This window comes from Aquila chrysaetos, chromosome 4, assembly GCF_900496995.4.
Source record: "Aquila chrysaetos chrysaetos chromosome 4, bAquChr1.4, whole genome shotgun sequence".
NCBI classification, from domain to species: Eukaryota; Metazoa; Chordata; class Aves; order Accipitriformes; family Accipitridae; genus Aquila; species Aquila chrysaetos.
The window spans coordinates 48,009,738-48,037,602 of NC_044007.1; the positions used below are offsets into that span (position 1 = coordinate 48,009,738).

At 38.3% G+C, this 27,865-nt stretch overlaps 1 protein-coding gene across 5 annotated transcripts in view; it reads left to right on the forward strand.

The window, feature by feature from the left end:
- The window catches only part of LOC115340622 (ras-related protein Rab-10-like), a 32,569-nt gene extending 5,762 nt beyond the window's left edge, over positions 1-26,807 (forward strand). The window contains exons 2-6 of one of the 5 annotated variants that reach the window (XM_030012481.2): positions 751-811; positions 1,924-2,062; positions 11,528-11,617; positions 17,135-17,236; positions 26,422-26,807. In XM_030012481.2, the coding sequence (XP_029868341.1) occupies positions 751-811; positions 1,924-2,062; positions 11,528-11,617; positions 17,135-17,236; positions 26,422-26,496 (467 nt within the window). In that variant the 3' untranslated portion in view covers positions 26,497-26,807. Of the gene's footprint in view, positions 1-750; positions 812-1,923; positions 2,063-5,399; positions 8,116-11,527; positions 11,618-12,039; positions 13,554-17,134; positions 17,237-26,421 lie in introns of those variants that run through there. The other 4 variants (XM_030012483.2, XM_030012482.2, XM_030012484.2 and 1 more) reach the window with 4 other exon arrangements.
- The last annotated feature ends 1,058 nt before the right edge of the window (positions 26,808-27,865 follow it).

Here is a 27,865-nt window from a genome sequence, read left to right on the forward strand (position 1 = left end):
TATAATAAAGGAAAATACTATAAATTATAAGGAAAGTATCTTTGAGGAAAGATCTGTAGTGTATGTAGAGACAACATTCTGCACTGATTTCAAGTGCTAATGCTTGCTTTTAGCGTTAGCGCTCTGCATCTGGGATACACAGTGATTAAGGCTGTAGAGACAATTATCTTCATTTTGTGAAATCTAGTGTATGTTTGTCTTTGCATTTAACTAGTGCAGCTAATTCCTATTCATGTTCATGTAACCCTAGATATTTTTTTTTTTTTAGGGATTTGGAAGTAAGGACAGAAAAATGGTGTTGTGCATATAACAGCTTTGTAAGCGTTTCTACCTCCCCATTCATAGCTGCCATGCTGTTGTGATGAAACTGGAAACAACTGTAATCACCAGTATATTTGCCAAGTATTACTGTGCGTAGGCCATGAAACTGCTGTCATGTCACTTGCCTATTCATGGAAATACCTACACGTAGTGTCAGAGTATCTGCACCTTTGCTTTGACCTGCCCCTCCATTGCTTTGTATTGGCATTGCTTTGTATTGTATTTGTGTAATGTATTGGCATATAGTTGTGTTCACCATTGAATAATTCCCTTTTACAACTTCCATTTTGAATGTATATGGTTGGCTAGTTATTCTTTGTTTGATACAGTTCCTTTTCACTTTTTGTTCAAAACTGCATGATAACTAGAGCTAAGAAACAATTTTCAAAAGGAATTCATGTTATGAGAAATGTTTCTTCTTTCTTCTAGGCATTGATTTTAAAGTAAAGCCAGTAACATTTAATGGTACAAGAGTGAAACTTCAGATATGGTAAGTTTTAATTTATATCATAAATGAGACCCAGCTAAATTACATTACAGCATGAAAAATCTCATCTGCTTTTAATTGCATGTCTTCCTAAAGTGGAATTGTTCCTACTAGGTCATTTTAAAATTTGAATTTGGGCCTAGGGGAGCATATTTTTTGCAGCAACTAATGTAAGTTAAAAAGAGGGTTGTCGCTAGGCTGCTTCAATAATAAAACTTCGCTGTTGCGGCATACAAACAATGCGGATCTATGATCCATATTAAGTATATTTAATTGTATAGGAACATTGAGGGAAGTGACAAAGCAAGAAAATTTGACATTTCATTACCCATCAAATGTATGTTCAAAAGGGTCACTGAGAGAAAGCTGGTAAGATGAATCTTCGGGAACCTACACTCTATTTTTTGTTTTTTGAGGTTTTTCTAAAGGCTATGTAGGGCTACTGACAGCCATCTCTCCAGGCATCCAATACTGAAGGTTATCTATATTTACCAGTATTTAACTTCTCAGGAAGTAACTCTATATGATTTATCCAGTATTAGATGTGCAGTTACTCCATCTCAGGTTTTAATACAAAAGTCTTGGAGGCTTGTTTACAGCTTTCTTAAGGCATAATTATGTGTAGGAATCTCTGCATCCCTGTATTTTATGGCTTTTTCCCCAAACCTACCTTTGATCTAAACCAGTTTACTGTCTGTGTCACAGTTTACAAATGTCAGAATATGGGATGTCGTCTGACTCCTGCAGTGCTTGTACTCCAGATTTTTTTTTTTTTTTTATCACCTGACTTGTACTGATCTTAATGATTAACTGTATGTAAAGAAGCAATGATGGCCTTGAAGTTACACTCAGACTTCAACCACTGGTTTAGCTTCCCTAGTAGAGCTGTATTATTCAGAATAAATTTCTGGTGTATTTCTTTCTCTGCTGTGTCTGGCACCCAGATTTTCTCTCATCCTTATCTTTTCTTGTTCCTTTCATGTTAGGGTACACCATTCAAAGTTTGGACAATACTCCTTAAAATAAAGTGATTTTTCTTGGGGGTTCTGCAGTTTGATCATCTTTGTTGTTGTTGTTTTGTTTGTGTGTGTGTGATTTCTTAAAATTTCTTTCAGGGATACTGCTGGCCAGGAACGATTCCACACACTCAGTACCAGCTATTTTCGTGGTGCACAAGGCTTTGTTCTTGTATATGACATCACAAATCTGGACAGTTTTCGAAGTATAACGAGCTGGATGAAAGACATACATGAGGTAAATATATCTAACAGTGGTTGATCTCTTAATGAAGTTAGTTAATGAGTTACTGCAGTTAATGTTTTAAGTGACTGCATGAGATTTATTCTTGTTCCTTGAGCTGTATGTTTCTAACCAGAATTTCTTACATTTAACTCAGCACACAGTATGACAGTAGGGTTAATGTTATCTGAAACTGGAATATGGTGTGGATTATACAGGACAAGGCCATGGTGATGCAGGAGTGTTTTCTGAGGTTCTTTTAAAACATAGCTTCCAATCAGGTTTTGCACATGCTGAGTTACGGTGCTTTTGTCACTGGTGTGGCTACATATAAGCCAGTCTCCTTGAGCTCTTCCCAGGATTTTAATTGGCTTCCATGGTCAAAATTCCATATCACAACCAGTGATTTCCCTTTCCTAATTTCATTACTTTAGTGTAGTTACCTCATCCCAAGAATCCAAAGAAACAAATCAAATGAAACATCCTTTTCGACCTTGCCAGATGTTCCCTTTGAGAGGATGGTTTCAAGAATCATAGAATCATTTAGGTTGGAAAAGACCTTTAAGATCATTGAGTCCAACCATAAACCTAGCACTGCCAAGTCCACCACTAAACCATGTCCCTGAGCACCACATCTACATGTCTTAAATACCTCCAAGGATGGTGACTCAACCACTTCTCTGGGCAGCCTGTTCCAGTGCTTGACAACCCTTTCGGTGAAGAAATTTTTCCTAGTATCCAATCTAAGCCTTCCCTTGCACAGCTTACGTTTCCTCTCGCCCTGTCACTTGTTACTTGGGAGAAGAGACCAGCACCCACCTCACTCCAACCTCCTTTCAGGTAGCTGTAGAGAGCGATAAGGTCTCCCCTCAGCCTCCTTTTCTCCAGGCTAAACAACCCCAGTTCCCTCAACTGCTCCTCATGAGACTTGCTCTCTAGACCCTTCACCAGCTTCATTGCTATTTGTTGGACACGCTCCAGCACCTCAATGTCTTTCCTGCAGTGAGGGGCCCAAAACTGAACACAGTACTCGAGGTGCGGCCTCACCAGTGCCCAGTACAGGGGGACGATCACTCCCCTGCTCCTGCTGGCCACACTATTTCTGATACAGGCCAGGATGCCGTTGGCCTTCTTGGCCACCTGGGCACACTGCCGGCTCATATTCAGCCGGCTGTCGACCACCACCCCCAGGTCCTTTTCCACCGGGCAGCAGCTTTCCAGCCACTCTTCCCCAAGCCTGTAGCGCTGCATGGGGTTGTTGTGACCCAAGTGCAGGACGCGGCACTTGGCCTTGTTGAACTTCATACAATTGGCCTCGGCCCATCAATCCAGCCTGTCCAGATCACTCTGTAGAGCCTCCCTACCCTCAAGCAGGTCAACCCTCCTGCCCAACTTGGTATTGTCTGCAAGCTTACTGAGGGTGCACTCGATCCCCTCGTCCAGATCATTGATAAAGACGTTAGAAACAGAACTGGCCCTGATACTGAGCCCTGGGGAACACCACTTGTGACCCGCCACCAACTGGATTTAACTCCATTCACTACAACCCTTTGGGCCCAGCCATCCAGCCAGTTTTTTACCCAGCAAAGAGTACACCTGTCCAAGCCATGAGCAGCCAGTTTCTCCAGGAGAATGCTGTGGGAGGAACTGGGGGAGGAAAAGGAGAATCCGTTTTTGGTGGCAGGGAGCTGTCGGTCAGATCAGCTGCTTGTGGTACTGCAGCCAGAAACATGTACTTTCATGTGACATAGGAAGTGATTCAGCAGCACATGGCTGCCAGGCGGGGAGTGTGTTCCCACCTCCCTTCCTGCTTCTGAACGTTGGCTCCCACTGTGCTGCTTCTGGAGCTCGTCAGAGCCCAGCGAGGTTCACTCGGACTTTCTAACATGATAGAAAACACAGCAAAACCAGTTGAATGGTTTTCTGCTGCATCAGTGAGTCTTAAGAGGTTCATAGACAGGTCTAACAGTTATTTGAGTTGGCGCAAGGTAAACAGGAGTAAGAAGGCCAGGAGGAGAACATGTGGGAACAATGTGAAGGAGGAACCAGGGAGGGGGGAGTGGGCAAGCCCTTAGACATCAGTTAATTCAGCTGCCTGTAACCCTGTACCCTGACTCTTTATTGCTAGGTCTCTCTTGATGTGTTCTCTGTTAGGTAGAGGCAGGTCAGTTTTAGAATGGAATAGTTCTCCTGGAAGGGACCTACAATGATCATCTAGTCCAGCTGCCTGACCAGTTCAGGGCTGACCAAAAGTTAAGTATATTATTAGGGGCAAATGCCTCTTAAACACTGACAGGCTTGGGGCATCGATGGCCTCTCTAGGAAGCCTGTTCCAGTGTTTGACCACACTCTCAGTAAAGAAATACTTCTTAATGTCCAGTCTAAACCTCCCCTGGCGCAGCTTTGAACCATTCCCACGCGTGCTGAGAAGAGATCAGCACCTCCCTCTCCACTTCCCCTCCTCAGGAAGCTGTAGAGAGCAATGAGGTTGCCCTAAGCAGTAACATGGAAGTTTGTAGTTAGCATGCTTGTGTAAGTTAGTATGCTTTGTAAGAATCCAAGCAAGATAGCAGTCTCTGTTGATTAAAATCAAGTAAACATTCAGGTAGTTTTTGTAATACTCTGTGAATTGGTAGGAATATGACATGATGGATGGGAGAGTTCATCTTGGGAAGGTGGGCTCAAAATAAAACCATCAAACGCATCCTTTTCTCTCTTCACAGCTTCAGTATACAGATGAATTAATGAACTACACATGGTCATATAACCAATAATATATACACAGGATATCTTAAACTGTTAGTAAAACACTACATTTACGTTACCTCAGCATTAAGAACATTAATATGGTGACCTAGCACGTCATAATCCTTGACCTTCGAGCCATCTTAAAAGTCTTGGTGGCAACAGAGCCTAACTTGAGTAATGTGTTACAAAGGAGATTTGATGATACAATATTCTTACTGGCTTGTCTGCACACACTTCCAATGAATACACGTGTTTTATTACTTTGTTAAGAAAAGTGTGTTTCCTTCTCCTGTTAGGCAAACCAACAAAAGTTATAGCTAGATATGTCACTGGTGGTACAGTTTGGAGATTAGCTAAGATTTAACTCAGTGCATGATATGATAGTAGGTGTAGTGTTATCTGAATCTGAAAATGTAGATTATCCATATATATCAATTTTTATATACATAAAGACATGTATATACACATGCGTCTATTGATATGTGTGTGTGTGTATACAGAGAGAGAGAGAGAGAGAGAGAGAGAGAGAGAGAGAGAAAGAAAATACTGACCTACCTTCATACTGCCTTCAAAGGGGTCATTTTGTCCTGTTGTCTTTAATTAGATCAACAGGATGGCTGATTCAGTGGGCTACAATGCACAACCACAAATGCAAAGAAAGTATCAGGACCATGTGGCTGGAGTGGAGGGAAGGATGGGACTAACTCTTCTAGCCACCATGCAGGGTTACGGCTGCTGAAGTCAATGAGGAAATCACACCTGCACAAGCTTACTTTCTGTTTGTGACACTTAAAAGCTTTCATGTAAACATACTCAAGTTATTAATATTTAGATTGTTTAATCTTAACCCTGAAGGTACTTTGTTAGTTTAAAATTTTTTAAATGGAAAAAACCTCAATTTAAAACAATTTCTGGGAATGTAAATTGCATGATTGATTGTACCAATCTCAAAACTAGCAATTAGTGAGTGTTGTAGTAGAGCTAGATAATAATAAAAAATTTAATTTAGTCCTAGTGGGATATCAATTTCTGAAGTGTCTTGGTGAAAATATATGGGGCCATTCATTGCAAAAGAAGTGTTTTTAAGCAATAACTGTTAAAACACAGGGCATTTCATGAAAATTAATTACTCACTGGAGGTTGGTGACATTCCCTGCATTTACTTTGCTCTGTGAATGCAAACCAGTATTTAATTCCCCACAAATGCCCAGTATCAAAGTGGCTGTTGCTACAGCACCCCTAAAAATGTGCAAATGTAGACATTTAAAAAAAAAATTAAAAAGAGAAACAGATACAGGTTTCATTACACATCAGACTAATAGGTAATGTAAAGCCTGCATCTGAACAAATCAAACACGATTTTTTGAGACAATTCAGTTATTACATTATGCTCTCATTTTTGAATTCTATGTACATAGAGATTTTAAACAAAGTTTTTTAAAAATCTGTTCAGTGTGCTAAGCCGTTCTTACAACAGTTGAAAATAACAATCTAAGCAATTTAGCATTCCTAAAAACTCCATTGATTTTATAAAAACTAGCCAGTCAGTGCTATTACAATCAGATTACCAGTAATGTTCTCATTGTATTTCAATTATTTTAAGTGTGGAATACAGCAGCTTTCCTATTAAAAATGAATTATTGTTCAAGGAAGTTCAAGACTTAAATATGCTACCATATCTGTATTGTTGTAATATTTGTATTCAGAACTAGAGGAAACTAAGTAACATGACTGTACTTAAAAAAGCTTACTTGCAGATTAATATCTTAGGACATTATTGGCAAAAAATTGGATTTGTAATGCACTCATAAGGAGCATGATAATTGCAGGAAAACTACTTTAGAACCTGAAACCATTCTTTATTTGTAGGATTGTGGGTGATGTCCAATTTGTTAACGTGTTCCTCTTGTCTGCTGACATGGCTTTTAGCTATTGTATGCAGCTGTTCTCAAAAGCTGATTCTGTTTGGCCTTTAAAAATCAGATACAAGTAACTGTGTACCAAATCCATTTGCAGCGAACAGTTCTTTCCAGGCTGTTTTGAACAAACTTCCAACTAACACGTGAGCAAAAAGTTCCTCAAAATAGGTCAAATGCTCAAACAGGTGCCCAGAGAGGATCTGGAGATGCTTAAAACTCGATTTAACAGGGTGTTGAGCAACCTGACCTGACTTTGAAGTTGGCCCTTCTTAGAACAGGGGATTAGACCAGATTTCTTCCAGAAGTCCTTGCCAACTTAAATCACTCTGTAATTCATGCATGGCATCTGGGTCTGCAAAAACTTTTGACATAGATGGTAGGGCCTAGTTTTGTTTTAAATACATTGCACTGATTTTTGTTGTGCTAGTCTGCTGGTGTGGCATGAAGATGGCATTACCAGTTCCTAATGATTATCTGCTGGAAATTCTCTGCTAGCACAGAATTTTCTGCATGGGGAGGACAGATTCATTTTCTCATGAAGTAGCAAGCCTTGGTGACATAATTTAGTGTTCTTGGAATATATTAGCTTTCTATTTATGCTCTCTGAAAGAAGTGACTCCTCAACCAGGATGTGACATGTATGGCTGTGTTGGGTTACGGCCATTTTTTCATAGTGCCCTCTTCTGGTTCGGTGCATTAGATGCATCTGAGAGTTGGGAACCTGGACTGTCGTTCAGTGTTTCTGCATCATACTTAAATAAATGCACCACAGCAAAATGCTTGACAAATGTAAATTAGCTTGACTTCAAACTCTTCTGAGTTTTTCATCTTTAGATGCGAAAGCTTGGTGCCAAAAGGATCGAATTGTTCCAGTTCATAGGTGGGTTTGTTGTTACAACTCTGATTAGAACTGAAAATTCTTGTTCGTGTCACTCTGCTAAATTGGTTTATCTCTAATCGTAGACTAGTTTGAGGATAAATTGGTTTCTATCTAATCAAGTCTAAGTTTGCTAACAGACAAATTCTGTCATTTGTACAATTCCACTGCAGTCCTGGAAACTATGCATTTGTAACTGAGGTCATCATGTGGCACTTACTTAGAAAAGTATATGGAAAGAGTCATATGTATAGGAATCATAATATGAACACTGCCTGTGTGATGCTGTCAAAGAGATTGTGGGGACAGTGTATTTCTAACAAATTATTCTTCATTAATACAAAGGATCGGTTTCTAGTGTCATTGTCTGGTGAGTAGGAGGAGGAAACTTCCCAGGTTTACGGCCTTCCCCAGCTCGGCCTTCATCTTGCAGCATAAGCATGCATATTTCTGTCTCCTCTTCAAATCTGAAAAATTATATTAATGCTACATTTCTTCCTCAAATACAAACTAATTAAGCATTACCATAGTGTATTTATCAGATCGGAGTTCTTGATTTCACTGTTTCGACCTGCAAACAAACTTCTGTTCCCTTTTCAAACTGTAATCAGTATCAACATCATGCAGCCCTGCACAGTTATACTCCGGGAATGTGGTGGAGGGACAAGATGGTGATTCTGGATAGATAGCTTTATGGAACAAGGAGTCTGGATGAGCTTTGGGTCATCACGCTCGATTTGCTGCAGGGGAGGGTTGAGGCTAGCCATTACACGGGAGGGTCTGTGCTCACCATTTAAAAAGCAAAGGGATAGTTTCTCCCAATAACCTTTAAGTACAAATGTGATGCAGTTCTCTTTTGATAAAGGTGTCCGTGCTACTTTTGACACATAATTTCACAGCACCTCTGTGAAATAGTTTTCTCTGCAAAATGAGAACAAGTGCAGAAAAAAAGACCTAACATTGGGGGGGGGGGGGGGGGGGGGGGGGGGGGGAGAATTACATAGAAAAGGGATGAGCAAGATACTTTCCCTTTTACATTCTTGATTTCTGTTAATCGCCACAGTCAAGGAGTTGGGTATTTACCTGGTTGAGTGCACAGGCTAGGTGAAAGTTGAGCAGTACTGTAATTAGTTCAGGGCGTGGATGGATGGCTCCTATCACAGCAGGCTGCTGAAGCGCACGATGGTATTACCATGTGCGAGTCCAGTGTGGCTAGTCCGATCCCTGGCACTGGTGCGTTTGAGGCTCTGGCACTGCTCCCTCCTGTGGCCACCGGTCACAGCAGCCTGGCTTCTGCTATCACTGGCTCCAGCTGCCAGGGAATCCAGCGGGGGAAAAAACCCTTTTGCTGAGACCTGATGGCTCCACACTCTTCAAAAAAACTTGGTCAGTCTTGACTCCAATTTTTGGAGACAAATATAGTGCTGATATTTCTTTTTTGGACCTTTAAAAAAAATCAGGTAGGTTTTCTCCAAGGTCAGATTATTTTTATTTTAAATTTCAGCAAAATGTGAATTCTGAAATGTTAAAACCAGAAGAAAAACTGAGGAGAGTGAACCAAAAAATCTGTATGTATTTTTGAGATACCAAAGCAAAACACTTTCTTTTTTCACTTTTCAAAAAAAAAAAAAATTCTTTTTGCCTTGATGAAATTGATGAAATTTTAATAGTATTTTTCCATGACATGTGAAAAAAAATGTTTCCTGACTCTGTTAGCTTAGTCAGTGCTGACTTGCATAATAGCATCTTAACAACTGTGAAATAACTATCCTCTTTTTAGCTATAGATTTTGCATTTGGAAAGCTTATTCCTGAGCTATAAATAAAAGAGGATGAAAATACACAGTGAGCTTTTGGAAGCACTGAAGAGCCATATTTATGGCCAATTCAAATCAGTGTACCTCTGCAGTTTTTATGCCAACTGAGCACATGGTCAAACTTCTGCCTAGTCATATTGACTTATTTTGACTTCATCTATATAATCAGGTTTCAAAATTTAAAATGGATGTCATTTGGTGTGTATTTTTTAGTTTTCTAAAAGCAAGAAGCTGCTAGATACCATCTTTAAAAAAAAGGAGCACTTGAGTGCTTTGGTGGAGGATCCATTCAAAGTGAAAATATATTATTACGTTATATTAATGTAGAAATAATAGTTATTTGCTGAAATAAATACTTACTGGCCTGGTATCTCTATCCTCCTTTAAATTTTGTTACTATTTGAAGCTGTTTAGAAAGAACACTTGTACTGCAAAAATTTGTGCCGTTTGTACAGAAGTACATTTACAGGATGGTTTTATGGCTTTGTACAGAAAGTGTGCTAGTATTTCCCTGTGACCTTTTATTTCAGAGTAAAGTCAAATGTCACTTGTAAAACCTTCAGCTACATACAGTCTTAAAAAGTTGGTTATGTGATGATATTAAATTATCTATTTACCCTATTTTAGGGACTGACGTACGTAATTTTATGTAGGAGGACCATTGACCTTAATGAGTAAAGCTTCGATGCATTCTGAAACAGCCAACAGTTTGGTCTATTAATCCAGGTTAGATTGATTCTGTATTTTAGGCCTGTACTTTGTACTCTTATGATGAGTTTACTTCATTTTAAGACTACATTATCTTGAACATCAGCTGTGGGTATGAAATGAGATTAGCTGACTCTAAAATGAGAGTGGATTAAAAAAAACAAAAGAGTGTTCTTTGATAATAAATTGTGCCTACTGCTGTACTCTACAAATTAGGCAACTTAGTTGTAAAAGTGCAGATGGACTAAAAATAATGATTCTGTCATCCTTTAATGAATAGAGGTTTTTCTTTGCATTTCTCTGAGGGGAGGTACGTGTGTCCATGTGTATGTGTGTGAGCTCTGGGGAAGACAATTGTCTGTGCCTGGTTTTGTCTTAAGGCAAAGTTATAAAAATTAAGACTTTGACAGAGATCAGAGATTTCATCAACGTCCTTGTAAAGAGACCTGCAGCCTGAGACCAGGCTTTTTGAGTCATCAGAGAAGCTGTGTGAGCTTGTACTTTCAGAATATAAGCCATGGAATCAGACCATGTTAACTTTAATTGTCTCTAGATGGAGATCCTCGGGTTCCTCCATTTAAGCATCAAAAGTGGTTTTAAATATTATGATTTTCACAACAAATGTCAGTTTTCAAATTCTAGATGCTGTTGCAGAACTGTTCTCTTTCCTTGTCATTATTCCAGTCATGTGTAGTTACAATGGCTTATCTTAAAATAACACTGATGTAAAGCACCCAGTGCATTTCACAGTCATCATGTACATAACTGGATTAGTGGAACGAAGGATGGAGACAAGGTCAAAAAGCTAGATTTTTCTTCCTTTTGAAATCAATGAGGTTTTTAAATTTTACTTCATTAAAAATCTATTGCCTTCTTCCAAGTGTCTTGGAATAATCAAAGTTTTATGTTGAGTTTTAACACTTTGAATGTAATTTTACTGTCTGTGTGCAAAAGTGAAACACAGAGAGGTGCTCTCTCAGGTGGAGCAAATTCCTTCCTTTTTACTTGTGAGTGCTGGATGTAGACCAGACTAATGCTAATCCATAAACCCATTACTTTAGGGAGGGCAGTGTCTGTGAATGTGGGGCATTTCCAGTCACTTTAAAGCCTCAAGATGGAGCGTTCATCAGAAGATGGTGCCCATGCACCATATACTTTATATCTTCTGAAAGGGGTTGCAGATTATGCCCTGCACTTGTAGGTGGCTTTTTTCTGCTCTTTGCAATATTGCTTTTTCCTCTGAATCCCAGTAACTGATGGAAAATATTTCCACAGATGAAAAGGTCAGGACAGAATTTAGCCTTTACTTTCAAGTAAATGAAGTGTTGAAGGTTAGTGTGAGCTGAAGGTGAAGGGCTTTTGTTGTTTGCTTTTTTCTTACTTGACACTTATTAATGCTGGTTCTCTTTTAGAAAGCAGGTGATGAAGTGGACGTAATACTGTTGGGCAACAAGTGTGATAAGGAGTCAGAACGTGTAGTTCCAAAACAGAAAGGAGAAAAGGTATTGATGACTGGTACTTTCTTTGGGTTCTCCTGAGTATCTTAATATGTGACTGTGAGCTTTTACACTGAAAATGATAAAAAGCTCCTGAATTAAAAAAATTCTATTAGGAATTGCTCCAGAAGAACAGTTGTGGAGTTCTGGAGTGGTGGGGGTTTTTTAACATATGAGCAGAAATGCATTAAGTAACTCCTAGCTGATCTCTTTAGAATACCAATTTTTATTTTAAAGGTTAAAATGTACCTTAAAAGTATTAGGCGTTACGACAGAAATCTTACATTTTGAATTAAAACTAAAAATATTTTAAAGTCTGCATTTTCAGAGTACTGTTTTAATGTGGAATTCTAAAATATAATGCATAATACATTGTGCATAGTTTTTTCTGGTACCTGATGCGCCCATCAGTGATTTTTTTGCTACAGCCTGACTATGAAGAACTATTCTGGCAGCCTGTGCACTGTGATCTCCATTGTCTGTGAATAGCCCTAAATAATACTGGACAGATATATTTATGGAACATCCAGCTCCCCTAGTTCTAACTGTGTATATGTCGTACAGCTGAGACTGCAGTATAGTTTATACCTGCTGACCATGTGTAAGGGAAGAACTGGTGTTAAGCGGGGAGTGAATCAGGCAGGATGTCTTGTGTTTAAAGAAAAGAACACTGATAATTTTTTGCCAATTATATAATCCCAGATTAGGGAATTTTAAAAAATAGCATCACCTTTTCAACAGCATTATGAATAGAAATTTTTGAAAGTTCATTGTTCATATGCAGGGTACTTCCAATGTTAATGTACCATCTGTGTACAAGGAATAAGGTTGCTGAAAAATATGTGTATACTCTCAAAGAATGCAGTCAGAAATCTAGAGTAACTGGATGCATGTGCACAAGAGGGCAGTAGTAGGGTTTTGCATGTGGTATTAACCATGACATTTTCTGTCATCTGTGTACTTAACCATGCAATCAAAATTTCTCTTAATGTAGTGGGTTTTCTTCAGAAACAAATCATTACCTCCTCACCAGTGAGCCTGCTTTCTAGATTTCTCCTGTGTTTTGAGGGAAGGCAGCTCTTCAGTTATACTATTTCTTCTTTTAACATGATCTACAAACGCTGAAGAATCTGACTGAACCAGCTGGATACAGATTCCATTAGCAGAGAGAGAGCTAATAATTGTCCTCTCACTCCAAAGAAGAAAATGCCCGTATTAAGAGGGGAAAATAGTTTGATACTAACTCTGCCACATAATAATTCATACTTACATATTTCATATTACCCTGCGATTATGAGCTCTAAGTATTGTTCTGTTCAGAGTCTTGCAGAGAATACCCTAGATTCCCTGGGAATCTTACCTATGTTGGCATTTCTATAACAATCTGTCATAACTGAGTGGCCATCATTATGCCACTTTATAGACTAATTTAATGCTGAGAAATTATTTTTTTTTGTTGTTTTCTTTTGTAATTATATAATTTTGATCACTCAGAAATCAATATATTTAATTTTATCACTATGAAGTGTTTTCTTGTATTAGTAACTTTTTATTCACTTTGACAAAAGTTTGAACTCAACCTTCTTGGGCTCCTCCAAACCCACCCACCTCCCAATAACATTATCTTTTTCTCTGAAAAATAAATAAAAATGTTGAAGGTTCTATGACTTGGTAGAATTTGGCCATTTTTCTCCTATCAAATCTTTCTAACAGGAAGAGCCAAGTAAAACATTCTTCCTTTTTTTGCTTTTGCTGTCTTCATGTGCCTGACTTCAAAGCTGATTTTATAGGTACAATACAAATGAAAAAAAACATTCTGCACAGTTCTGGGAATATTTCAGACACATCTCTCTGATTTCAACACTAAGAAATCATAGCAGCACTTTGCTAGGAAGTAGTATATTTTGAGTTAAAAGAAATGAACAACTGGAATTAAATTTCACCTTGGAAGAGATATTGGCATTACTTATTTTGTTATTGTAAGACATGAGCTTATTTCACTCAAGATCTCCAAACTGTTCTCAAGGATAATATAAAATAACATTTCCCAGTAGCATAATTCCCATAGGTTTGTAAATGTATTTAGGTATTTTATTTATGGATCTGTTCAGGATGCTCCCAAAGGCAAAAAAAGGTAATTCTTTGAATGTGCCTTTCCAGTTGCTTTATGAGAGGGAGTAGCTAAAGCTGTTTTCATACTTCCAACTGCTTTAACACTGGACTGTTGGGTTTTTTTCCATCTAGCTACATTTTTAGAGGACTTGCTTGCCACAATACTTACCAGTATGCAAGGTGAATAGGAATAATACATACATTAATCTTCTTTGACCGATATTGTGCACATACAGAGAAAATGGGAGTGCGTTAATAGGTGTAGTAGGCAATGTAGTAACATGATACAGAGGAGCTGAAGTACTCAAGGTTTTTTGATTTTATTTTATTTTTTCTTTTGCATTGGTCTTCATGGATGGAGCTTGCTCCCACACCTTTGCATATACTGGCATGGTTTGGGAAGGAGCAGGTCAACCAGCAGTGGGAAAGCATTGAATTAGAAACTGCTTAGGAAAGTTGGATGCATCCGTAGGCACGATGAAGTTCACCTAATTGTGCTAAAAGAGCTGGTCAGTGTGACTGGGGCCGTTGCCAGTCAACTGAAAAATCATGGCAGTTAGGAGACATTCCTGTTGACTAGGAAGATGCCAGTGTGACACCTGTCTTTAAAAAAGGCAAGTAAGAGGGCTCAGGGAACTGTACTCAGTCAACCTTGCTTCAGTCAGTGGAAGGATCGTGGAGCATGTTGTCATCAAATCCTTTTCCAAGGACATAAAGGACACAAAGATAATCTGGAATAGTCAACAGTGGGCAAACTGTGCTTCACCACCCTGGTTGCCTTCTGTGATGCCAGGAAATGACTGTGTGGACAAGGGAATAGCGGTGATTGTGATACATCTTGAATTTAATAAGGCTTTTGTCACCCTTCCCATGACATCCTCACTTGGAAGCTAGGAAATGTGGGCTGGACAAGTGGTCCATTAGGTGAACTGAAAATTGGCTGGACTACCAGAGGTAAAGGGTAGTGATCAAAGGCTATGTGTCTGGTTGGTAAGCTAGTAATGAGCAGAGTACATCAGGGGTGTGTAGTGGGGCTCACATTGTTCAACATCTTCATCAGTGATCTGGCTGATGATACAAGGAGATTTGCATGTGACATGAGGTTAAGGGGTGTGACTGGCATACCAAATGGGAGAACGCCAATTCTGTGGGACCTTAGTAAACTTGAGAACTGAGCCAACAGAAACATCATGAAATTCAGTAAGAAGTGCAAAGATTTACACCTGGGATGGAATAATCCCAGGCACGAGTCACTGCCCTGCTGCAAAGGACTGCCGGGTTACAATGAACACCAGCTTGAATGTAAGTCAACAGTGTTCTCTCATTCCTTAAAAGCATGCTGGGCTACATTAGAAGGATAATGGGTGGTAGATCTGGGGAGATTACTATCCCCCCTAAGTAGTGCCGGCAAGGCCACATGGAATATTGTGTCCAGCTTTGGCTCTCCCATTTCAAGAAGTGTGTTGAGAAACTGCAGAGAGTCCAGCAAATGGCTACAAAGATGACTGGAGTCTAGTACCAGTAATCCATGAGGAGAACTGAGGGAGCTGGGTAAAGAGGCTAAGGAGCCTTGTTATTGGTCTACAGCAATTGAATTGTAGTTGAACAAATGACAGAAATAGACTCTTCTCGGTAGAGACAGACAATAAAGCAAGAGGCAGCAGACACAAGTCCTGGCTTGGGAGGTTCAGGTTGGAGGTAAGGACAACCAGTTGCAGAAGGGTGATGTAGCCATGGAACAGAGTCCCATAAAGATTGTAGAATCTTCATCGTTGGCAGATTTCGAGACTTAGGTAGGCAAAGCCATGGCTGACCCCATATTGTAGGGGTTAGTGGCAGTAGTCCCATTTCAAGTGGGGTTATATTTCCAAATTATTTCTGTGATTCCATGATTAAAATGGTTTGTCTTCATCAGAGTTTGTACATAGGTAGCCTCTAGGAGTCTGTTACATGACACAGGAAAGAAAAAAGGAATATTTAATAGTAGAATCTGTGTACTTCATAAGCTGCAAACCAATCTTCTCCACTTTATTAGCCCAGTATTTTTTATTGACTGTATTTTTCTTTATGAACCATTATGCATCATTGTTTTGCACTGACTCTTGCCAATAGTCAAATGATCTTAACTTTCTGTAACAAGTTGCTGCAGTACCAAAACCAGTTCATAGCAGTCAGCTGGAGTTGCAGAATCCCTTATGAAGTAGTCTGTCTTAAGAAACGGTCCAGATCTCAACCTTTATTTTCAAAATCACATTTTCTTATAGCATTTTGGAAAAGAAACCATTTCGCTTACTTCGTTTTCTACCTTTGATATAATCTGTATTATATTTTGACTAAAACTTTGAAGTCCAATTCTTGTACCTTCATGCTCTGATTTCGGAATTTTTGTAAAGCATTGATTTGTTACTTCTAGAGCTCAGTGAAAGCAAACATAACTGCCAACTTTAAACTTTTTATCCTAATGGAGAGCCTTCCAAATAAATTAAGTGGTTAGTAATTACAGGATTTTCTAGCCATTATAAGCAGTAGGGTATTTTCTTTGCCTGTGATAGTCTTCTCCAGATGTGTACCGACAAAGGATCCATTGCAAAGGGAATAAATAGAGTCTCCCACTGTGTTTTTCTGGCAGATACTATTCTCACCTTGACCCCCTCCCTTGGGAGGCAATGATGCAACTGTTTTTCTCCATGTATTTAACTGTATAAATTAGAAAAAGTTTAGGAGATTAAAAAACTATTAATTTTGTTGTGGGTTTTTTTTGTTTTTCCTCATGCCAACATATCTCTAAGCTATCTGTAAGGGAAATACACTGGAAGTGAGAGAACATGAGTAAATTAAATAAAATCAACCAATGTAAAGCCTATGCTGCCCTTTTCTTCTAAGTATTTTCTCTCTTCTCCTATTACCATAATATATTTTCTCATACATATCTGTTCTTTGCTTGCCTATTATCTCTGTGCTTTTACTCTCCCTGGTAAAAAGGAGCATTTCTTTTTTATATTTCATCGCTCCTCTTTTTCTACAGTTTTTGGTACATTTGTATCTATACTTTTCTGCAGGCACTCCATTAGTTTCCTCTAAATAATTGCCTAGGAGACAGTTCATTTTCCAAATAAATCAAAACATTGAGAACAGAGCCACTAGACTTTATTCTTCTTATTTACAAGTAAAGATATGTTAAAAAAGCTGTTTTGAAAATGTAAAAATTTAGGAAGAATGTTTTAAGAGTTACCTGAAATATATAAACTGAGGATGAATATAGAGTATTTTACTGAGCTGACATTTACTTAGTCAGTGTTTATATAGCATGTTAGAAGCTGTCAGAACACCTCTATATCTCTTGCTATTAGTATCAGGAAGTTTTTTTTTTCCTGAAGACTATTCATCCCATTGCCTACATTTGTATTTCAGCTTGCTTGGGAACATGGAATACCCTTTTTTGAAACCAGTGCTAAAGATAATGTGAACATTGAGGATGCATTCTCAGTCTTGACTAAGGAAATACTGGAAAAGGTAGGCTCCTTTTCTGAATAGAAAGAAAATGGGAGATTTTTCTTGACAGATTGGGTAAACAGGGTTGTAAATACAGAAGATGTTTAGCAAAGCACAGCCAGTGCTGTTTTTGCATTATGGAGTTAATATTTTGGGGATCCTGTAGCTGTAGACATAACAGAGGAGGAACATGGGGGAGAAGAATTGTGGGAGAAGAGAACAACAGAAGAGGGGAGCAGGTAGAATACACTTCAGAGAGAAGGTGAAAATTCAGAAAACTGCATTTGTGGCTTTCCTTCCCATGCTTTTTTTCAAGGCAGAGGTTAAGAGCTCCAGAGTAGTCCAATTCCGTGCCAGGAAGATTCCTTTTTCCTGTAGGTTTCTGCAGAAAATGCACACTGTGAAGATGCTGCATGCTGATGGAATGAGCGGATCTGTTATGTTCAGCAATCAAATGTTTTATCCAAAGTTCATAGCTGTTTGTTTGGATGATTTATGCTAGTGCTTTTGAAGTTATTAGGACCTAAAGATTTGAGTTAATTAGTGGTAGAATCAACACTGTAGCTGTCAGAGTCAGCATCTCTAACTACTTCGACTGTGTTGGCTTAAAGGTCCTTACTCCTCAGAGTTCCAATACTTTTGTAGGACTGAATTATTGTTAATTAGCTCTGAGAATGTTTTGCATCGCAATTTATTTTTAGACAGTAGGATATTATTTTAGACATTAATGGATGTTCTTCATGCAATGCATTATCATTGCCATTCATCACCAATATTAGTTATACAAAACTAACCTTCCATTCCGAATACTATTGAAGTCATAATAAAGATAAATGAGCAAAATTACTGACAAAGTCACAAGTTGCAGTGTTTTGATTAAGTAGCCATAGGGGATGGTCAGAATAATAGCTCAGGGTTGGATGGCTTCTAAATCAAGGTCCTGTCGTATTATGCAGTAACACAAGCTGTAGTTGGTTATTTTGGTGGAGGAAAAAAAAAAAGAAGAAAAGCTTTTGATTCCTTCAGTGTGAAAATGAAGCTCAGCAACTCAACAGTCAAATATCATTTAGAACAGGAGGATAATGGCAGGTCCTTGAATAGTCAGCAGAAAGTCTCAAATAAGATAACTCTGATTTTCTTGTAAGTGAAAAAGACATTGTCTACTGTAAATAGAGAATATATTTGTTAGTATGAAGCATGAAAACCACAAAACAACAGCTATGATCATAACTGCTGCAAAGACAAATATCTGTGAAGTAAGCACTTCTGCACAGTGCGTGTGGGCAAGATCCGAGATAATTCTCTGCAGCGTGCAGAAATGATGTTTGGATATTTCTCACATTAAGATTGCCTGCACTTATTTTACTTTAAGTGGAACTTTAGTATTCCTACTCATCTTCATGAAAATTCATGGGTTTTGTAGTATGGACATGCAAACAAATTCAGACCGTGTTGAAAATGTTACACTGCTGCATGGCTTTAATTAGACCTGCTTGAGAATACAGTTGTACACTGCGTGCATGCATGTGTGTTTGGAAAAATATGTCTGTGACAATTTGTCAAGTTTGTCTGTAGTAACATTTCACCTTATCTAGAAATGTTTGCAATCTCTGATGGGGCATCATGTACCATTACTTTGGTGTATAATTTGCCATTTTTGGTGAAATGCAATTGTTGATTTAAACAAGGACTCCTTTAACCCGATTGGTTTTGCCACTGGCCTGATAAGATAGAGTTCACAGTAAAAAAAGTAAATCTACCATACAGTTTCATCATGGTTTTCAGGTTCGACAAAATAATTTGCTTGTTCACAAAACTGTGAAACTGAATGTAGTACTTGAATTTTAACTTCCTCTAACTGATGAAATTATGGAGAAGGGAAAATGCAGTAGGAAGTGTGACTAGCAGCTGTGAAAAATGACATGATAGATGCCAGTCTGAGATCACTTCAGTCATACATCCATTCCGTAGTGGTAAAATATGTACTTACTGATTGTAAAAAGGAGATACAGCTTTGCACAATGTTTTGGCCCAGGACACCTATGTCTGAGGTAGCAGGATATTGAGCCTCCCTTACTTCTGCAGTAGGACCACCTGTCCCAGACTGATGAGATGCTTCAGTGGAAGCATGTCATTGCTTTACCAGTCCCACAGAGGAAACTCGGTTTAAGGAACTCCCTGAAAAAGTCTGTTATGACCATGCTTTTGGGAAGTATGTGGAGGTCATTCAGAAGTAAGATAGATAGGCAGGGCAGGCTGGCAGGCAGTAGACCATTTTGAGATGCACTGCACTAGGCTGTATTAATATGAGGAAGTCTAGGATTTTTTATATACATTCTTGTTCACCATCTACTACAGGCATTTCTTTACTAACTAATCTACAGAAAACACTCCTGTAGATGAGGAAGATCAACGTCTGGAGTTACAGAGCTCATACAGAAGTAATGAGCTGCTTGATTCTCTTGAAATTTAGAACAAGTTGTGGTTCAGTGGAGGACTGGGAAAAAAAACCACATTAAAATGTGTCAGACAAAAAAAAAAACCACCAAAAACCCCCAAGTTTGTATTGTCATTATTTTGTGCTGCATTTTCCTATCTCTTATTTTGTGATTTTACTTGTAGTGGGCTTAAGGGAGAGAGAAGACTTCTGTATCTCAGTGATTCAGATAACTAAAGCGCTGCTTGACCTTTCAGATATTTACCATCTCAGCCATTCTCTGCTGGGTCTCAGTCCTACAGCTCTAATTTACATGGGTAGTCTCATTAAAATAATCAGATGTTATTTGTCAGCTCACATTGGTAACAGCTAAGGAGTCATGCCGTATTTTTGAGAACTCATGATTTTCAGACCAATCAGTTGATAATAACTGATTTGATTGTATTCAAAAGGCTGCAGTGGAAATGAATGTTAATGACAGCTTATTCCAGAGGTTTGCTTAGACATGTTGACAAATAACAACAGTATTTTATTTATTCACAATTCTTATGAGTCTCAGATATGCCTAAACCTGTTCATTAATAGATGGCAGCTGTTCCTTAACAATGCTTCTGGTTGCCAGTGAACTATTAGTACTTGTGAGTCAGTCCCCAAAAAAACAACCAAAACCAAAAAATACCACCCAGAATGCAGTTAGTATTTGCACTTTTGTGTTGTTTGGTTTCATGGCTTGACGACTAGTACTCTTCTCAACTAGCTTTTTAAAAAAATATTAAAGCCTTCATATTTCTGTCTTTGTAGGTGTGGTGGTTGGTATTTTTCTAAACTAGGAGCAGAAGGAGGGAAACTGTATTTAAAAAAAAAAAAAAAAAAAGAGGTTTTTCCCTTTTCTGGGAACTTACGTTCTGCATGCCTCCAAAGAGTGGTTGACTACTAAGATTATTTTAATATAATATTAAATAAACATATATCTGCTGAGCAGAGAACAGTCAAAATCCATTTAAGACCTTGCCCTGTGCTGTTGAGAGTAACATTAAATGTTTAACAGCTGGATGTCATTTGAGATGAACATTTGGAAGTAGCAGGCCTCAATTCTGTCCTTCCTTCATCTCTTTACCTTCCTTTCCTATGGCAACAAGATTTTTGAGGTTACACTGTGTGTCCTATTCTTTTGCTCCTAAAGTACCTTTGGAACTTGCTCGTTGATTTTAAACAAATGTGACAGGTCAAACTAAAAGATAATTAAGCTCCTAAGAAGTTCTGAGAAAATAAGGTGCTGGCTGGAGGAGAGGCAGAGTACTCAGCAAAAGGAAAGTCTTCAGCGTTAGTTCATACAGTATGAGACAGAGATGACCATACAGAGAGACTGAAAAATGCTTCAACCAGCCACTCCAGCTGGAGCTTGCATCACGGATATCAAATTTAATTCACTTCAAGTTCCAAATCCATAGGAAATCGTATTTCATTATTGCCAGGCTTCATGGAATTGTTAGTTTGTCCAAAAGATCCCTGTGTCTCCAGCAGTGCACATTCAGTGTTTATTATCCTCAGTCATGCATGGAGCCCCAGGCTTTATTTGCCCTTTATTTATCTTGTACTGACCACAGAATATTAATTTCTTCATGAGGTTTTTCATAATGCTCATAATGCTGTATTTTAGATTTATTTTAGATTTTTATCTTCATAACATTCTTAGTAACATTAGGTAGTATACTCAGCATTGCACACATGGGAACTAAGGTACAGAGATTAAAGCAAAGAGGATAAATGGTACCAACTCAGTGCTGGTGTAATGTAGGGCATAATTTTACTACAGTATCTTGTTTAATTAAAAAAATGTCTGTTCTAGACATTGAATGACTCAGATATTCCTCTGGAAACAGTAGCATATAATTAGGTCATGTAAATCAAAACTTAATCATAGTGTTTGAATATAGGGGTTGAGATTCATCTCAGCGTGCAACCTTAGCCAGCTAAAATTTCCATGACTGGTCTGGTGTGGTTGTCTATTCAATGGAAAGAGATGCATCTTTTTAGGATAAAATTGTGTCCTGGAGGTGCCTTTCCCCATTGATTATACAGTACTCCATATCTCAGCCTATATGGTTTCATATGATTAAAGTTAAATAAATTAAACTCCAGGAGACCAAAGGAATGTTACACACTTGACTTGCTACTGGCATTTGCTGCTTCTGCAAGATCCTGACTTTGAAGCCTGATTGCTAGGGCTTTTGAGGTGGAACTATATTAATCCTTACACAGACGATCTGTAGGGTTGAGGAACCTTAGAGTAACACCACACCTGTCTTCTCAAGTTTGTGAAATAACTAATTGCAGTAGAGCACTGTTATAGTCTCCATGGTATTAACAGGTGAGGGAGGTAGAGACCCACACTTTGCCAGTGGGTTAGATGTGTTTTAGACATTGTGGAATAGCAGGATTTAGGAGTAAGGACTACATCCCCGTTTCTTGAGAGGGGTGCTCCGCAAAAGTTAGATCCTGCTGTGCCTGACCTCACACCCTCTCCTGTTCCTCTCTCTGCCCCCCCCGCCAGTGATTGCTTTCCCTGCTAATATATCCCTAGCTCTTGCTTGATACTGCTTGTGGCCTGTCCTGCCCATTCCTGTTGCGAGAGGACTGTCTTGCATTTTGAACAGGTAATGTCTACCCTAGAATTACGGAATTCAGTGAAAATACAGGTCAAGAAAACAGCAGGACTGATCTTAATAACCGAGCTCTCTCTACTGGTAGTTCAGGTGTGGAAGTCACATGAACTTGGTTGCAGAAGACCTGCTGCCATGCTTTGCCAATCTTTGTGAACTATGACTGTTAAATATAAACAAAATTATTGTGGTCATTAACTATGATAATTTTGTCATTGGAGAGAATAAAAATGCCTGGAATTTCAAGAAGTTATAAATAATAGGAACTTCAGTTACAGTCCCTTCTGCTTGTTTCCCTAAAGCCCATAGTTTTCCTACAGGCACTCCAGATCTGCCTTTGATGGGGGCATTGAAATACATAGAGTAAAATTCTTCCAAACCTATAGTAAACCCCACCTCCAAAATAACTAAAACAGTATCAAAATACCAAGAAGTGGTGCCGGAGTAGGTGAATCCAACTTGGTATGACACTGCTAATCTGTGCAGTTTTCCAGCAAGGAAAGGACAGCTGATCTTAACTAAGATTTATGAATTTACTCCATTAGAAGCCATTCAAAGAGCTTCCCTTATTTTTTTATGATATTTCCCTTTGTATACCAGCTTAGCTCTCTTTCCCTGATCAAAAAAAAAAAGGGGGGGGGGGGGCAAAAAAACATTTGGGATCTCAGCCATCTCATCACAATTCCTGTGTCTACAAGTTACCTATCTGTTGCGTGCCAGTGATGCAAACTCTGCTTAGAGCTGGGGAGGAGAGACAGCCAGCTGTAGAGACCCGTCTGTTCATCCTGTCTGATTTTCTCCACTGATTCTGCAGGAAGCTTAAAACCAGCTTAAACAGATGCTTACCTGTTAGGTAAGACGTGTCTCCTGTGCTATTTAACAGGAAAAACTAGTATTTGATAGCAGGAAGTTTCAACGTCTTACTAAAATCACTGCATGGTGCAGCAGTATCTATGTCTGTGGCGGTATTTTCAAAACCCCACTTTGCCCAAGATGCTGAAGTGTAAACTTGAGCTTCTTGGTACCATTTTGGTTCTTCTCACCTTTTCACAGTTTTCTGCTGTTTGTTGGCTGGCTTGTCAAAGAGTGAGTTCTAACAGGCTAAGCTGAAATGGGAGCTGGAATTGTTAGTGTTCAGGGAGCCCTGAAGAAGGAATGCTGTCTGCCTTGTTCTCACAGGTGGGAGAGATTTACATACCTCCCTGCTGTAATTTCAGGAGAGGAGAGTGCCCCACCTCTTCCAAGGCTTGGCTGCAGTTGAACACTATGTTGGATTGCTTGATTGTTCTTTCAGTGCTTTATGCAGGACTCATAGTATCTCTTCAGGTTATGAATGTGCACTTTTTAAATATGTGTATAGCACATTTGCTTAAATGAATCCCAGGCCCTTATTTGCTTGATGAAGATCCTGTATGAAATAGTCTTATCAAACTGAAGTGATTTTTAAAGTCCTCAACTTTTAAATGGCTTTTAAAACAAACTATTACCTTTTCTTTATTTGTGGAGAGGTGGTTCTTGTCTTTCTGTCCTGGCTAATTTGTTGATGAACTACTATCAGATAATGATTTTACAGATTATATGAACCATTTCATTGTCAAATAGGTTTCACCATTCTTAATCACTTACAGTACTTGCTAAGGATACATGAACAGCTTACTTGCCACCCAAAAGTAGTATTAAGTAGTAAAATAATGGCAATTTAGCATCTTCAGTGTTTAAGGAACATGCAAGTTTCTCCCCTTCAACTGAAAGCATGAAGTTACATATAACCTGCAACACTTTCAAATTACCTGTTTCCTCTAAAGTTAAGTAAGTGAAACCTGAATTCTGAAATTGTTCAAACAGGGATTTTTCTAGAACTCATTTACTACTTCAACTGAATTTTTTTCTTCTGAAGAAAAAGCAGGGGTGAAACAAAGCCTATGTCCTTCGTCTATGTCCACAATAATCAATGCTTAGTGTTATTTCTTAGTCTCAATAGAATGAATTTAAATTTCTTATTGTACCATTATCTTCCATAGCTTTTCCCCCCCCCACCTCTCAGAATCTTATCTCTAAACCAGAGTGATGTCTTGTTCCTTGAGATGACAAGGTTATAGTTGTGTACTTTTGATTCTGCCTTTCTCCCTGTCTTAAAAAGGTCTTCATACTTTACACTTACTGTCTACACTTGAAGACTATCAAATACTGTCTCCACCTAGCACAAATCATGATGGCTAATGCCTGTACTCAAGCACCTTACACAACTGTGTAAAAAATTAAAACAAGTCAGAAGTTATGAAGCTGCATGTTGGAATTTGAGCAAACTCTCAAGGGTAATAAAAATGTTATGCTCTATTGGTTCTTGTCACTCCAACAAAAAAACAAGTAAAAGTGCACATGCTGTATCTCTTCATACATGATTTATATGTGACTAATGACAAGTAATTCCTAAAATCAGTAAGTCACAGTCTTCCAGTACCCTAGAGTCAGAACAATAAGTGTTAATAATTTTATTGATGACATCTTTGGCATCCACCCTGAGGTTTAGACACTACAATACTTTTCCTGCCCTCTGCTCCTGCCTCTATCCGTCACTGCTCATCCCTTCCCAGATGTTTCATCTTCTTGCCCAGCAGCATGCACTGTAGAAGCTTCCCTGGGTCCCTGCAGCCCCAGGGAGGAATGGGCTCAGCTGCCCTCTTCATGGGGATGGCCCTGGCACAGGCTAACGAGCACACTAGAAGAGCTAAAACCATGTCTACAGAAGGAAAAAGGAAACACATTTCATGCATCTTCTCCAGAATTTTAGGTAGCATTAAATATTCTCAGCCAAGAGGCATAAGGCTTATTGTAACATGGGGGAACCTTTTATTTTCTCCTTGTTTTGATTCAGCTGAGTAATTTCAGGTGAACCATTCTGGATGTCCTTAATGTTCAACGACCCGGTGACATTGTATGTGTAAGTTCTCAATTCTGAATCATGATAAGCATTGTACTAGATGATGCCTTTTTTTCCTCCTCCTCTTTTTTTTTTTCCTGTGCTTTGAATTTCATGAATTCCAGCTTAGATAGCTGTCCTCTCTGGAAGCTTCTCGTTATTGTCAGAAATGGTTGTTTATGGCTGTTGGGTTTGGGTTGAGAGAGGAGTGTGGTGAATCCAGTGGTTGCACTTACTTCTCTGTGTATCGTTACATACTTGGTAAACCTGCCAAGAAGCAGGCAGGAGAATGGCAAGTAGCGAAGTTAGGACTTTTTTTTTCTAGGCAAGTGACAATATTCTCTATGTCTTTGTGCCTCAGTTCAGGGTTCAGTGTTCATAGTTTTAGAGTACAAGATTGCACCATGTACTCATACTGTATTGCACAACTGGGTTTGATTGTTTCTCTGGTCAGCACTAATTATCTAGTTGAGTTTATTGCTGAAAGGAAGAGTCCTGGTTTTACTGATTTTTATTTTTTTTTTAAATCTGCTTTTGCAATCAGTACATAAATGTTTTACAAGGGCGGAGTGGTATTTTGATAGTTTATCTTTATAAAGACTGAGTTGTTCCCATTTGGGGATATTCCTGGTTATTAAATTGAGGCAAGAAAATAGAGAATTTTAGTGAATTTCACAAAATAAGTTAACATCCTTTATAACAATTAATAATCTGTGTCTTTTTTTAATGGGTACTGATGTTCTATATTTCCCTATTTCTTTCAACTGGATTTTTACACCCCATGCTCAGTACTTCAAAGATCAGTGTACTTAACTGCAAATTAGTGAAAATTGGTGTAGTCAAAAGGACCTGTGCATCTAGAACAATTCATGTGAGTAAAGATTTACAGGATCAGTTCATATGGTTTGTAGTGTCTCCTCAAAGGACACTTTCTATCATCTGTCACCTTCAGAGTTAGGAGAGATGTTTGAGGCAGCTAAAGAATGTAAATATGCCAAGCTGGGACTTGCATGGGCATCAGTTTCCATCTAATTTATTAGAAAACTGTAATCTTTAATTAAATATTCAAAGGAAAAATATATCCAGGGACCCACCAAATCTTTTACATATTAAAATAAGTGAAAATTCAAGCTTTTCAACTGTTGTGTTCTAGTTACTTAAGTGTTTGCTTTTGTTTGTTTTACAGAAATCCTGTGTATTATATGACTTAGATGTTGTGGCTCTAAATGAAAGTAAGAAGAGAACCTGCTGTGCATTCTGAAATACTGTTTTCTTATTCCGTTTTCTCTTCAGAAAACATTAACTACTGCAAAGCAACATATAAGATTTTAAAAGTGAGCCTGTAATCCCAAAACACAGTATTTAAGCATCCTTTGTGTTCCACAAACTTTGTTGCCAAATGTTTTGATATGTTTATATTATAGTTTCATATTTTTACTGTGAAGTTAAAACAATTATCTGACTTTGGAATTATTAGATGCATCACAGGATGACTGCATTTGCATACAAATGTTTGCAGGAATGAAATCTAAGTGTATTAATTTGCTTTTATTAAAAAAAAAAAAATCCTGACTTTTTTTTTCTGTGTTACTTATACCAGATTTGTAATGTAATGAACATTGACATTATCACAGAGGCAACCTTCTGATACATGAAATCACTTATGCTATCCCCCAGATAACACCTCTTTAAGTAGCTGACATTTACTGCAGTCCCCCAAGATAATTTTCTGGGAATTTTTTGCTTTGTTTCTTTCATATCCATTTCAGAAACATATGTGTTACTTGAATACCCTTGAACAGGGAAGCTGCAAAGTTTAGGACTGAGATAAAAGAATAAGCCATATACAAGATCAGTATGTTACTGAACCTCCCTTAGAAGGCAGAAAACATGGAACAACAGAATGCATCCAGTAATAATTATCTTGCTAATATAAACTTTTATCATTCTATAAAATAATTCACACAGGTGTTAGCAGCATACCTGCATTTTCAAATGTTCCTTCTGTCGTAAATGATCACAATATTAAAAAGGTATGCAGTGCTTGTTTGATATTGTGAGATATTTATGTTATTTTCTTAAAGTATAAATACATCAGGTATCTGGTTCTGCTCATTTAGATCTGTTTTATGCTGGTATGTAGTATCTTTTATTTCAGTGGAGGATATCAGATTTTATTTAAATTTAAATGAGGGCAGAATCAGGATGCCAGTTTCTTATTCTTTAATCAAAAGCAAAGAGAACACAAATCAAACCTGCAGGACACACACAAAGCAAACACAAGTTGGGAAATCTGAAGAATTGTGGGGATTATATTGTCTTTTTATTAATTTTTTTTTTGCCTGGGAGATGTGGTTCTTGTTGATAATTAAATTTAATTGTTTTATCACCATTTGTGAATGAATAATACTACTGTGCAAAACTGTGTTGTGAGCTATCCCAGCACATCCCGAACAACTAACTCCACTGGCTTATTGTTCTGGAATGTCACTACACTCCTGAAATAAGTCTGCTTCTTTTTCGAGGGCTGTTTGTGGATTGTCATAATATCACATTATTATTAAATTTCATATTGAGACAATGAGCCCAACTGGAAAATGCTTTCTGAAGCACATGGGACCTAATGTGCC